The 14,767-nt window shown below is 37.2% G+C and overlaps 1 protein-coding gene across 1 annotated transcript; it reads left to right on the forward strand.

Annotated features, from left to right (window-relative positions):
• The first annotated feature begins 387 nt into the window (after positions 1 to 387).
• On the forward strand, positions 388 to 1,272 carry LOC114320711 (nigrin b). Its single transcript, XM_028267774.2, has one exon. The coding sequence runs from the start codon at positions 388 to 390 to the stop codon at positions 1,270 to 1,272; it is 885 nt and encodes a 294-aa protein (XP_028123575.2).
• The last annotated feature ends 13,495 nt before the right edge of the window (positions 1,273 to 14,767 follow it).

Consider the following 14,767-nt stretch of genomic DNA (forward strand, 5'->3'; position numbering starts at 1 on the left):
CCACATGGACAATGAGGGCCGCTGGCCACGTGAACAATGAGGGTGGCTGGCTTTCGCATGGAAAAATTATTGATTGGTTTAGAATTAGCACAATTATACCCTATATCAATTATAATTTATAATTTTTTTTCTTATTTTGTATTTAGTTAATATAAATTTGTGAATTTTATCTCTTCTATCAATCACAATATTATTAAGGTACTATGCGACAATACCCTAAGACCAACTAATAACTTCTCCTGCACACAATATTCTGATATAAAGAATTGTCCTCGTGTTCCTCAAGTTGAACATCAAATTACATGAATATAATATATATATGAAGTATCATATATATATATATATATATGAATATTTATCCTCATAGCAAATAGCAAGTATAGCAAGATGAGAGTGGTAGCAGCAATATTATACATTGCTCTCGCAATTTGCAGCCTTGGAGTCCAAGGCAACGTCCCGGCCTATTCCTCCATCTCCTTCAATGCGGCAGGTGCCACCGCGGCCACATACAGAGACTTCCTAGGGGAACTGCGAGCACTCGTGTCACGGGGAACTCGTACAGTAAATGGTCTACCAGTGCTGAACCTCGAAAGTGAAGTGTCGGCTGGGAACCGGTTCGTTCTGGTCGGTCTTATCAATGGCAACTACAGAGTCACCTTGGCAATAGATGCGGTGAACCTTTATTTGGTGGCTTTTAGCGGTGCAAATAACAAATCCTTTTTTTTCAAAGACGCTACCACACTTCAACTCAACAATTTATTCGTCGGCACCAGTCAAACCAAGTTAAGCTACAACAGCAACTATGTCAGCCTCGAGAACCAGTCAGGAGTTAAGAGGGACGAACTCCCTCTGGGACCAACTCCCCTAACTGAGGCCATCACAAGTTTGTCGAAGGGTGAGAGCGTAGCCAAACCGCTCCTTGTGGTCATTCAGATGGTCTCGGAAGCGGCAAGGTTCAAATACATTGAGGAACAAGTCCGCCAAAGCATAACCGCTGGAAACACTTTTACACCAAAAGGTTTGATCGTGAGCATGCAGAACGAATGGGGGTCTATGTCCAAGCAAGTTCTGCTTTCGCCAGATGGAGAACGCTTCATTAACAGCGTTCAGCTTCTAGATGACAATTACCAGACCCTCATAATAAACGACTTTTCTACACTCAGTCGCTATACCATGATAGCGATTCTTCTCGGCAGCAAGACTACTACTAGTAGTTATAGCAATATTGCTCTTGCCGAGGATTTCGTCGACAACGAATTGCTCAAACTCTGAAACTGCGGTAACTGCCTAAACCCCACATGTCGCCCTTAAATAATTCTAGGTAACCTTCTCTCTTCTCAAACTGGTTTGAGAGCATAAAATAAACGGTTACCCTTCATCTTCCTCCACAGATAAGTCTGCTTTGCATTTCGTTTTGGACTTTTGTGGATATATTGGCATATGTGGGGGTTAATGTGATATATTGGCATATGTGGGTTAATGTGATAAGTCGTCTTCTTTTTTTCCTCTTATGTTGCATCTATTTTAATATATGTTAGAGGCGGGACACAGGCCAAAAAAAGTTATCAAAATAATATTGTGAGAAAGACATATGAAAAAAATTAGAATTAAAGAGTAAGATTAATAATAACTTCTATCAAACTGAAAATATATACAAATATTTTAAAAAGTAGTACAATATTTACAAAATATATACACATATTTAAAAATGATATATGATGAATCTATAGAAAATTTAATTTTGGTGGCATGGGACTGAGAATATAATTGCAAATCCTACAAAAAAGAAAAGAAACGAAAAGAAAAGATATAGACCAAGTTAGTATAATTTAATTTATTGTGCAAAGATTAAAATAAAAATTTACTTCATTCAAATGAGAAAAAACTATAACTTTAATTTTTTGTTTATGCAATTGAGTGACTGTGTTATATATGAAGACAACCAGTATTAATATCATTAATTTTTTTTAAAAGAAAATTAAAAATTAAAAACTTACATTTTGACATTGGGTCATGTGATTCAAAATTAGATGTCCAATTCAATAATCTATTAAAATTGTTTTGATACAATTTTTGCCACAAATCTGTGAAAATATTAAATTACATAGAAAGAAACAAATACTGAATTGATATTCTTCATGTGGTCACGGTAAAGATATTTTATGATTCTTTAGAGTGAGAAATTGGTATGTGTAATAAATAAATTAAGAAAAGGAAAAATAGAAGTAGAAAACAAAAAAAAAAAAAAAGAAGAAGAAAAATTTCAGTTTATGAAAAGAAAAAAAAATCAAATAATCCACATTTTTAAAGATCTCCCAAAATATATATATATATATATATATATATTAGTATTAAGACATCAATAAGATAGATAAAAAAAAAATTTAATTCGAGCTGTGCAATGCACATAATTAAGCATATTGTCTTTTTTTATTATTTATTTTGTATGTCAAGATAAATTCTTTTTTCAAATATCATAATAATTAAATTAAAAATACACCATGAAAAACAAATATTTCTTAAATAAAGTTCATATAAAATTAGTTATTATAATTAAAATTGAATTTGTGTAAAACTTTATATGTAAATGAAAAATACATACTGATGTGATTTTTTTTGGAAAAAAGGTAAGCCTTAGAATTAAGAATGTAAAAATGGCCTACGGCCCAAGATGGGCTCGGCCCGTTTGGGCTTGGCCCATTGGCCTGCTTAAGGCCCACCCAAGGCCCGGCCCGGCCGAGGTCTAATGTATTTTTTAGTGAAAAATAATCAAATTTTGGTAGAAAATTTTTAAAAAAATAAAAAAGAAAATGCTCAAGCCCGCTCAACCCTGGCCCAAGCCCACTAGTTTGGCCCGATGCCAGGTCTACCGGCCCGACCAAAACCCGAATACCCCTGGGCCTAATTTCTTGGCCTGTGGGCCAGCCCGTCTCAAATTTTAACGGGAGCCCGCGAGGCCCGGCTTACACCTCTAGTTAGAATGTGCTACATAAGAAACGAAAAAACACTACTTATATATATATATATATATATATATTTGGAGCACGTATTTATTTTATGGGTACTCGGTTCATAAATTCAATTTAATTTTTTTTTTTTTTAAATCCACACTTTAAAAAGTACATGAAGGAATTTTTTAGTATTTTTGTGTTAGAATGGAGTGTTACGTTTGGGATATATTGATTGGAGTGTTACATTTGGGAAAAAAAATACACAAAAGAGTTTTTTTGTGCATTACATTGGAATGTGTTATATTGGTGTGTTATTTAAAGAAAAAAAAATACATTAAGTTGTTTTTTAGAGTGTTACGTTGTTACGGTTGGGAAAAATATACTAAGGTGTTCTTTTACCATATTACATTGGAGTGTTACGTTCTTGTTTGTAATGTGGGATTTGTTTCATAAAAAGGAAAATCTAAAACCTTTAGAGTGCGAATTGCCTAAATGTTTTTGGAGAAACCCATTTTTATCCCTAAATAATTAAACTCAAACGTGTAAGTGACTATTATTTTGTGTAATTTTCACTTAAATGAGACTTTTAGGTTCATAAGAAAAAAAAAAAAGAATAGCTAAACAATTCATAAAATCACATTTAGAAATTTATTGGTGCTTCGCCTGTAAAATAAAACACAAACACGAACCAAAATAGAAAAATAAAAAAAAAATAAAGGAAAAAAGTGTTTTTTTTATTATTTTATTTTAATCACAATGATTCATTATTTTTAATAATTCATAAGAGAGACTTTTGTAACACAACCCAAATTATTTATAATTATCACTACAAATATAAACACCATAACAAATTCATAATTTTTTTTAGAAGAGAATTGTGTATGTAGTCTTTTTAAAGATAAATATTTTAATAAATAATAAAATTAAACAAGAAAAAGGAGCCAAAATAAAATAAAATAATCAAAATGGAGAAATGAAAAAATAAATAAAAAGATTTTTTGGGTAAGTAAAAAGAAAACCAAAAACAAAAAAGAAGAAGATGCAACAGAGAAATAGCAGAAAAGATAAAAACATAAATAATAATAATAATAATAATAATAATAATAATAAAAAAGAGGCAATGATCATCTCTATGGCTTGAAAGAAACCGAGAAAGGCATAAAAGGGTAAATTTTCCACAATATCCCTTAAAAAAATAATAATAAAAAAAAGACACAAATTGACAAGATGGGAAAAGGGAAAGTAAGAGACATGGTATGAACAGTAAATCATTGTAGCAAATGGCTCAATTCTAGTATTACATAGCAGAAAAAGGACTGGGCTTCTTATCTGCTCGTGATTAGACAAGAGAGTATTGTTGAATTCGTGCGATCTATTACAAGCCTCGTTTCGATAATCCGAACCATTCAATATATAGATTTCGTCGAGTACTGTATGCTTGTAAAAAAATCACATTAATCGGATATCGATAGCTATCTCATCGAATCAGATTTCTGTCAAATGTTTATTTTTTCACCGTTCATTTTTTTTTTATATATACAAAACTAAATTTATCATGTAGCTATCGATATCTAATCAACATAATTTTTTAATAGGCATATAGTACTGGACAAGTTCTACACACAGTTCAAAGTATCAAAACGGAACCCGTGGTAAACTACCACGGGCCCAACAGTACCCTCTAGTCCGATCACAAACTGGAGGGAAGCGAGGTCCTTGAAAAAAAAAGTGACCATATGTAAGGGTGGAAATTTGCTTGACTAGACCCATTCGGGCTCGGGTCGGCCCATATTGGGCCTCGTATGCTCCTGCCAAAATTCGGATCAGTCCAGGTCGGTCCAAGGGCTAGAAAATTAGGCCTAGGCCAAAAATGTGTTTGTGCTTTAGAGATGCTAAACCAGTCTTGGAAGGCTATACTGATTTAGATATGGCAGGCGATCTTGATGGTAGGAAATCTACATCAGGATTTCTGTTCACCTTCGCAGGGGGAGCTGTGTCTTGGCAATCCAAGCCAGTCAGTACTCCGCTGGCAAATCATTTCAAGCTGAGCAAGAATTCTTGTCCCTCATCTACGAAGGAAAGACAAGAGATGGAGGCGATTCCCTACTCATCCGCTGTAGGGAGTTTGATGTATGCAATGGTGTCCACCCGACCAGATATTGCTCATGCGGTTGGAGTTGTAAGCAGATTCCTTTCCAATCCAGGAAAAGAGCATTGGGAAGCAGTCAAGTGGATTCTGAGGTACCTCAAGGGTACAGCAAAAATGTGTTTGTGCTTTAGAGATGCTAAACCAGTCTTGGAAGGCTATACTGATTCAGATATGGCAGGCGATCTTGACGGTAGGAAATCTACATCAGGATTTCTGTTCACCTTCGCATGGGGAGCTGTGTCTTGGCAGTCCAAGCTACAGAAGTGTGTTGCTTTATCCACAACTGAGGCAGAGTATATTGCCGCAGCGGAAGCCGGGAAAGAAATGTTGTGGTTGAAACAGTTTCTCCAAGAGTTGGGATTAAAGCAAGAAAAGTTCACGGTACATTGTGATAGTCAGAGTGCCATAGACCTGAGCAAGAATTCAATGTACCATTCTCGTACAAAGCACATTGATGTTCGGTATCATTGGATACGCGAAGTGATGGACAAGCAGTTATTGGACCTGATCAAGATCCACACAGATAAGAATCCAGCTGACATGCTTACAAAGGTGGTCTCGAGAGACAAACTTGAAATTTGTAGAGACATTGCCGGGATAGACTTCAAGTGAGAAGTCAGTCATGCATATGGGTATGGAGGGGGAGAATTGTTGTTCCAACCCACATGCATGAAAAACATGGGAAGGAAACCAACCAAGTCCAGCTTGGCAGCCACCAACCCACATGCATGAAAAACGTGGGAAGGCTCTCCCACCTACTCCTTTTGTGTATAAATAGAGACAGGAGGGAGAGGATGTGATATATATCAGAAATTGGAGAGTGAGAGCTGTGAGTTGAGTGAGTTTCATCTCCTCCTCTGTATTTGTATTTTGCTCCATTTTAGTGAAAATTCTCATTTATGTCAGTGGATGTAGGCATTGGGCCGAACCACGTAAATATTGTGTTCTCTGTGTGTGTGAGATAATTTTTTCTGGGTGTGTTTGATCCTAACAAAGTGGTATCAGAGCAGGTTGAGTCTCTTTCGGAAAAACAGAGTGCATTTTTCGTAAATGCCCAGAAATCAAAGTGGTCGAAATCCACTTTTGATCACACCAGCTTAAAGCCCTCGACAAGACGATCACAGAGGCAAAAACCTTGTCGAAAACGGAGATCGGACGGCTACACATGCGCTACACGCGCTTTGTGACGCCGTTCCCACGTGCCCCCACTCTCACACGTGCCTCACGCGCTTCCAAAGGAAGAAGAAGCGTGATTTCACGCGCATACACGCGCGCGCGCCAGCTAACGTCATCAGCCATGCCGAGCCTTCCAGCCGCTGACCAAGCCAATCGAAGCCGAGCCGTTAAGCCGAGCCGAGACGAAGCCAAAGCCGCTGACCGAGCCATGGACTGAGCCGCTGACGTCAGCCCAATGCTAGCCGAACCGGAGAAATAATCTGGTGCTTCTCAACCGCACCAGATTCTGCCGATCTGAACCATTCAATCTGTTTTGGCTTGATCTAAGCCATTTGAGGTCCGATTTGGGCGATCCAATAGTGCTTTCCAACTATTTGGAATATTTTGGACACATCCGTATGGTCAAATTTTACAAATAAGCTTTCAAAAATTTGCCGTCTTTCTTTTGACAATCCGAAGTGTTTTTTCGGCTAATTTGACCAGTCTGGACTCCACAGCAAAACTTGTTTTTCAGCCAAAGATCATTTTTGTATGATGGAGGAATCAACGTCAACTTCAGGTTCCATGATAAAGTTAAATGCTTCCAATTATGCCATTGGGAAGCCCAGAATGGAAGATGTCTTGTACTGCCGAGATTTGTTTGACCCCATTGAGCTTAATGGAGTTAAACCACCAACGAAAAAAAATGAAGACTGGAAGCGGAAGAACCGAAAGACCATTGGCCAGATCAGACAATGGATTGATCACAGTGTCTTCCACCATGTCGCCCAGGAGACTGATGCCTATGTTCTCTGGACAAAGTTAGAAGGCATGTACCAGTCGAAGACTGCTCGGAACAAAGCCCTCCTGATGAGAAGACTTGTGAATTTGAAGTTGAAAGGCGGTATCTCTGTTGCTGAACACACTAGTGAGTTTCAAAATTTGGTGAACCAACTAACAACTGTCAAAATGGAGTTAGATGATGAGATGCAGGCCCTATTGCTGCTCAGTTCTTTGCCAGACAGTTGGGAGACATTGGTGGTGTCCCTCAGCAACTCTGCCCCAGAAGGGAAACTGACCATGAGCATGGTTACAGATGCTTTATTTAGTGAAGAGGCAAGAAAGAAAGAAATGGGTGGAGATCAATCCCATGCCCTCATCACAGAAAATAAAAGCAGAGGCAGAGGCAGGGGCAGGGGAAGAAGCAAAAGTAGAGAACACAGCAGAGGAAGATCTCAAGACAGAGGGAAATCCAGAGAAGGTACGAGCCGGCCAAAGTTCAAATGTTACCATTGTGGCCAGGAGGGTCACATAAAGAAGTATTGCTATGCCTTGAAGGGAGAACAACAACAAGGCAATAGACAGCCAAAGACCGAAGATGGGACCACTGCAGTTACTGTCTCAGAGGATATTGCATTATTCTCTATTGAAAAAGAAGAATGCCTCCATATGTCAGACAACGACACCGAGTGGGTGGTAGATACAGTAGCTTCCTACCATGCTACATCCCAGAAGGAGTTCTTCAGTACGTACCAAGCTGGAGATTTTGGTACACTGAAAATGGGTAACTCCAGTTTTTCAAAAATTGTGGGAATTGGTGATGTTTATATCCAAACCAAAGTTGGGTGCACGATGGTGTTGAAAGATGTCAGGCATGTTCCCGATTTACGCTTGAATCTTATTTCAGGGATAGCCTTAGATCGACAAGGCTATGAGAACTACTTTGGCAAAGGCATATGGAAGTTGAAAAGGGGATCTCTCGTGGTAGCCAAAGGACAGGCAATTGGCACACTATACAAGACTCATGTGGAGGTGAATTCAAATAGCCTCAACGCAGCAGAAGATGAGACGTCACCAAATTTGTGGCACAAAAGGCTGGGTCACATGAGTGATAAAGGGTTACAGATTTTGGCAAAGAAGTCACTTATTCCCTTTGCCAAAGATGCAAAATTAAATCCTTGTGACAACTGCTTGTTTGGGAAGCATCATAGAGTCGCTTTCCATTCATCATCTAGAAGACAATCAGAGTTGTTGAGCAGAGTATACTCTGATGTTTGCGGTCCCATTGAAGTGGAATCTTTGGGTGGTAGAAAATACTTTTTGACGTTCATTGATGATGCATCATGGAAGGTATGGGTTTATGTCTTAAAGACCAAAGCTGAGGTGTTCCAGCATTTTCAGACATTCCATGCTCTGGTGGAAAGGGAGACTGGAAAGAAGCTGAAATGTCTTCGAACAGACAATGGAGGCGAGTACACGTCAAAGGAATTTAAAGCCTACTGTGCTACTCACGGCATCCGGCATGAGAAGACTGTTCCTGGAACCCCACAACACAATGGTGTAGCTGAGAGAATGAACCGAACCATTGTGGAGAAGGTCAGATGTATGCTCAAAATGGCAAAGCTACCAAAGCCATTTTGGGGAGAAGCTGTTCATGTTGCTTGCTATTTGATCAACAGATCGCCACCAGTTCCACTGAATTTTCAGATTCCAGAAGAAGTATGGTCTGGAAGGGAGATCTCTTACTCTCACTGGAGAGTGTTTGGGTGCAAAGCATTTGCACATGTATCCAAGGAGCACAGACAGAAGCTGGATGACAAAGCCACTCCATTCATCTTTATTGGCTATGGAGATGAAGAATTTGGATACAGATTGTGGGATCCGAAACACAAAAAGGTCATTCGAAGCCGAGATGTGGTGTTTCAAGAAGGCCAGACCTTTGAAGACTTTAGGCAACTAGCCAAACCCAAAGTTGATGATGTTTCCGAAATTATTCCAAACCCTGCACCATCACAGCATGCCACTGATGAAGAAGAGTTACCGCAGCATGCAGTCAATGATGTAGAGTTGCAGGATGGATTTCTAGAAGAAGAAGATCCAGAAGCTGAGGGTGTTGAGCAGGGGGAGCCACAACCCCCTCTACTAGAGACTGTTGGTCCACAGTTACGAAGATCAACAAGAGAATTTAAGCCGTCAACCAAATACCCTACTTCTGAGTATATTTTGCTTACCGATGAGGGGGAGCCAGAAAGTTTTCAAGAAGCTCAAAATCATAAGGAGAAGAGTAGCTGGCAGCAAACTATGCAAGAAGAGATGCAATCCTTGCAGAAGAATCAGACTTATGATTTGGTGAAACTTCCCCAGGGTCGAAAAGCATTGCAGAACAAATGGGTGTTCAAGTTGAAGAAAGATGGCAGCGGAAAGCTAGTCAAGTATAAGGCTCGATTGGTTGTCAAAGGTTTTGGGCAGAAGAAAGGTATTGATTTTGATGAAATCTTCTCGCCAGTTGTGAAAATGACATCCATTCGAGTAGTTTTGGGACTAGCAGCTAGTTTGAATTTGGAACTTGAACAAATGGATGTGAAGACAGCATTTCTCCATGGTGATCTGAAGGAAGAAATTTACATGGAGCAGCCAGAAGGTTTTGAAGTCAAAGGGAAAGAAAACTTAGTCTGCAGATTGAAGAAGAGTCTCTACGGCCTCAAACAAGCGCCGAGACAGTGGTACAAGAAGTTTGACTCATTCATGGTAGGTCATGAGTACAAGAGAACTGCTGCAGACCAGTGTGTTTATGTCAGGACATTTCCCGGTGGAAACTTTATCATACTTCTGCTCTATGTTGATGACATGTTGATCGTTGGACAAGATGCCACAACAATCAGATCACTGAAGAAGGAGTTATTACAGTCCTTTGACATGAAGGACTTAGGCCCTGCACAGCAAATTTTGGGCATGAATATTGTGCGTGACAGGAAAGCCAAGAAGTTGTGGCTGTCACAGGAGAAGTACGTTGAACGAGTGATTGAGAAGTTAAACAGGAAAGATGCCAAGCCAGTCAATACTTCACTGGCTAATCATTTCAAGCTGAGCAAGAATTCTTGTCCCTCTTCTACGAAGGAAAGACAAGAGATGGAGGCGATTCCCTACTCATCCGCTGTAGGGAGTTTGATGTATGCAATGGTGTCCACCCGACCAGATATTGCTCATGTGGTTGGAGTTGTAAGCAGATTCCTTTCCAATCCAGGAAAAGAGCATTGAGAAGCAGTCAAGTGGATTCTGAGGTACCTCAAGGGTACAGCAAAAATGTGTTTGTGCTTTAGAGATGCTAAACCAGTCTTGGAAGGCTATACTGATTCAGATATGGCAGGCGATCTTGACGGTAGGAAATCTACATCAGGATTTCTGTTCACCTTCGTAGGGGGAGCTGTGTCTTGGCAGTCCAAGCTGCAGAAGTGTGTTGCTTTATCCACAACTGAGGCAGAGTATATTGCCGCAGTGGAAGCCGGGAAAGAAATGTTGTGGTTGAAACGGTTTCTCCAAGAGTTGGGATTAAAGCAAGAAAAGTTCACGATACATTGTGATAGTCAGAGTGCCATAGACCTGAGCAAGAATTCAATGTACCATTCTCGCACAAAGCACATTGATGTTCGGTATCATTGGATACGCGAAGTGATGGACAAGCAGTTATTGGAACTGATCAAGATCCACACCGATAAGAATCCAGCTGACATGCTTACAAAGGTGGTCTCGAGAGACAAACTCGAAATTTGCAGAGACATTGCCGGGATAGACTTCAAGTGAGAAGTCAGTCATGCATATGGGTATGGAGGGGGAGAATTGTTGTTCCAACCCACATGCATGAAAAACGTGGGAAGGCAACCAACCAAGTCCAGCTTGGCAGCCACCAACCCACATGCATGAAAAACGTGGGAAGGCTCTCCCACCTACTCCTTTTGTGTATAAATAGAGACGGGAGGGAGAGGATGTGATATATATCAGAAATTGGAGAGTGAGAGCTGTGAGTTGAGTGAGTTTCATCTCCTCCTCTGTATTTGTATTTTGCTCCATTTTAGTGAAAATTCTCATTTCTACCCGTGGATGTAGGCATTGGGCCGAACCACGTAAATATTGTGTTCTCTGTGTGTGTGAGATAATTTTTTCTGGGTGTGTTTGATCCTAACAAGAGCGTAGCCAAACCGCTCCTTGTGGTCATTCAGATGGTCTCGGAAGCGGCAAGGTTCAAATACATTGAGGAACAAGTCCGCCAAAGCATAACCGCTGGAAACACATTTACACCAAAAGGTTTGATCGTGAGCATGCAGAACGAATGGGGGTCTATGTCCAAGCAAGTTCTGCTTTCGCCAGATGGAGAACGCTTCATTAATAGCGTTCAGCTTCTAGATGACAATTACTAGACCCTCATAATAAACGACTTTTCTACACTCAGTCACTATACCATGATAGCGATTCTTCTCGGCAGCAAGCCTACTACTAGTAGTTATAGCAATATTGCTCTTGCTGAGGATTTCGTCGACAACGAATTGCTCAAACTCTAAAACTGCGGCAACTGCCTAAACCCCACATGTCGCCCTTAAATAATTCTAGGTAACCTCCTCTCTTCTTAAACTGGTTTGAGAGCATAAAATAAACGGTTACCCTTCATCTTCCTCCACAGATAAGTCTGCTTTGCATTTCGTTTTGGACTTTTGTGGACATATTGGCATATGTGGGGGTTAATGTGATATATTGGCATATGTGGGTTAATGTGATAAGTCGTCTTCTTTTTTTCCTCTTATGTTGCATCTATTTTAATATATGTTAGAGGCGGGACACAGGCCAAAAAAAGTTATCAAAATAATATTGTGAGAAAGACAAATGAAAAAAATTAGAATTAAAGAGTAAGATTAATAATAACGTCTATCAAACTGAAAATATATAAAAATATTTTAAAAAGTAGTACAATATTTACAAAATATATACACATATTTAAAAATGATATATGATGAATCTATAGAAAATTTAATTTTGGTGTGACTGAGAATATAATTGCAAATCCTACAAAAAAGAAAAGAAAAGAAAAGAAAAGATATAGACCAAGTTAGTATAATTTAATTTATTGTGCAAAGATTAAAATAAAAATTTACTTCATTCAAATGAGAAAAAACTATAAAGAGACTAACTTTAATTTTTTGTTTATGCAATTGATTGACTGTGTTATATATGAAGACAACCAGTATTAATATCATTAATTTTTTTTAAAAGAAAATTAAAAATTAAAAACTTACATTTTGACATTGGGTCATGTGATTCAAAATTAGATGTCCAATTCAATAATCTATTAAAATTGTTTTGATACAATTTTTGCCACAAATCTGTGAAAATATTAAATTACATAGAAAGAAACAAATACTGAATTGATATTCTTCATGTTGTCACGGTAAAGATATTTTATGATTCTTTAGAGTGAGAAATTTGTATGTGTAATAAATAAATTAAAAAAAGGAAAAATAGAAGTAGAAAACAGAAAAAAAAAAAAGAAGCAAAATTTCAGTTTATGAAAAGAAAAAAAAAATCAAATAATCCACATTTTTAAAGATCTCTCAAAATATATATATATATATATATATATATAAAAATTAGTATTAAGACATCAATAAGATAGATAAAAAAAAAAATTAATTCGAGCTGTGCAACGCACATAATTAAGCATATTGTCTTTTTTTATTATTTATTTTGTATGTCAAGATAAATTCTTTTTTCAAATATCATAATAATTAAATTAAAAATACACCATGAAAAACAAATATTTCTTAAATAAAGTCCATATAAAATTAGTTATTATAATTAAAATTGAATTTGTGTAAAACTTTATATGTAAATGAAAAATACATACTGATGTGATTTTTTTTGGAAAAAAGGTAAGCCTTAGAATTAAGAATGTAAAAATGGCCTACGGCCCAAGATGGGCTCGGCCCGTTTGGGCTTGGCCCATTGGCCTGCTTAAGGCCCACCCAAGGCCCGGCCCGGCCGAGGTCTAATGTATTTTTTAGTGAAAAATAATCAAATTTTGGTAGAAAATTTTTAAAAAAATAAAAAAAAAATGCTCAAGCCCGCCCAACCCTGGCCCAAGCCCATTGGGTTGGCCCGATGCCCGGTCTACCGGCCCGGCCAAAACCCGAATACCCCTGGGCCTAGATTCTTGGCCTGTGGGCCAGCCCGTCTCGAATTTTAGCGGGAGCCCGCGAGGCCCGGCTTACACCTCTAGTTAGAATGTGCTACATAAGAAACGAAAAAACACTACTTATATATATATATGTATATATTTGGAGCACGTATTGATTTTATGGGTACTCGGTTCATAAATTCAATTTAATTTTTTTTCTTCTAAGAATCCACACTTTAACAAGTACATGAAGGAATTTTTTAGTATTTTTGTTTTAGCATGGAGTGTTACGTTTGGGATATATTGATTGGATTGTTACATTTGGGAAAAAAAATACATTAAAGAGTTTTTTTGTGCATTACATTGGAATGTGTTATATTGGAGTGTTATTTAAAGAAAAAAAAAATACATTAAGGAGTTTTTTAGAGTGTTACGTTGTTACGGTTGGGAAAAGTATACTAAAGAGTTTTTTTACCATATTACATTGGAGTGTTACGTTCTTGTTTGTAATGTGGGATTTGTTTCATAAAAAGGAAAATCTAAAACTTTTAGAGTGCGAATTGCCTAAATGTTTTTGGAGAAACCCATTTTTATCCCGAAATAATTAAACTCAAACGTGTAAGTGACTATTATTTTGTGTAATTTTCACTTAAATGAGACTTTTAGGTTCTTAAGAAAAAAAAAAAGAATAGCTAAACAATTCATAAAATCACATTTAGAAATTTATTGGTGCTTCGCCTGTAAAATAAAACACAAACACGAACCAAAATAGAAAAATAAAAAAAAAAATAAAGGAAAAAAGTGTTTTTTTTATTATTTTATTTTAATCACAATGATTCATTATTTTTAATAATTCATAAGAGAGACTTTTGTAACATAACCAAAATTATTTATAATTATCACTACAAATATAAACACCATAACAAATTCATAATTTTTTTTAGAAGAGAATTGTGTATGTAGTCTTTTTAAAGACAAATATTTTAATAAATAATAAAATTAAACAAGAAAAAGGAGCCAAAATAAAATAAAATAATCAAAATGGAGAAATGAAAAAAATAAATAAAAAGATTTTTTGGGTAAGTAAAAAGAAAACCAAAAACAAAAAAGAAGAAGATGCAACAGAGAAATAGCAGAAAAGATAAAAGCATAAATAATAATAATAATAATAATAATAATAATAGTAATAGTAATAGTAATAAAGAGGCAATGATCATCTCTATGGCTGGAAAGAAAACCGAGAAAGGCATAAAAGGGTGAATTTTCCACAATATCCCTTAAAAAAATAATTAAAAAAAAAGACACAAATTGACGAGATGGGAAAAGGGAAAGTAAGAGACATGGTATGAACAGTAAATCATTGTAGCAAATGGCTCGATTCTAGTATTACATAGCAGAAAAAGGACTGGGCTTCTCATTTACTCGTGATTAAACAAGAGAGTATTGTTGAATTTGTGGGATCTATTACAAGCCTCGTTTCGATAATCCGAACCATTCAATATATAGATTTCGTTGAGTACTGTATGCTTGTAAAAAAATCACATTAATCGGATATCGATAGCTATCTCA

This window comes from Camellia sinensis, chromosome 2 (genome assembly GCF_055761805.1).
Source record: "Camellia sinensis isolate YWXY chromosome 2, ASM5576180v1, whole genome shotgun sequence".
NCBI classification, from domain to species: domain Eukaryota; kingdom Viridiplantae; phylum Streptophyta; class Magnoliopsida; order Ericales; family Theaceae; genus Camellia; species Camellia sinensis.

Coding starts and splice junctions, on each gene's coding strand:
- LOC114320711 (XM_028267774.2), top strand. CDS start 388: ATGAGAGTGGTAGCAGCAATATTATACATTGCTCTCGCAATTTGCAGC.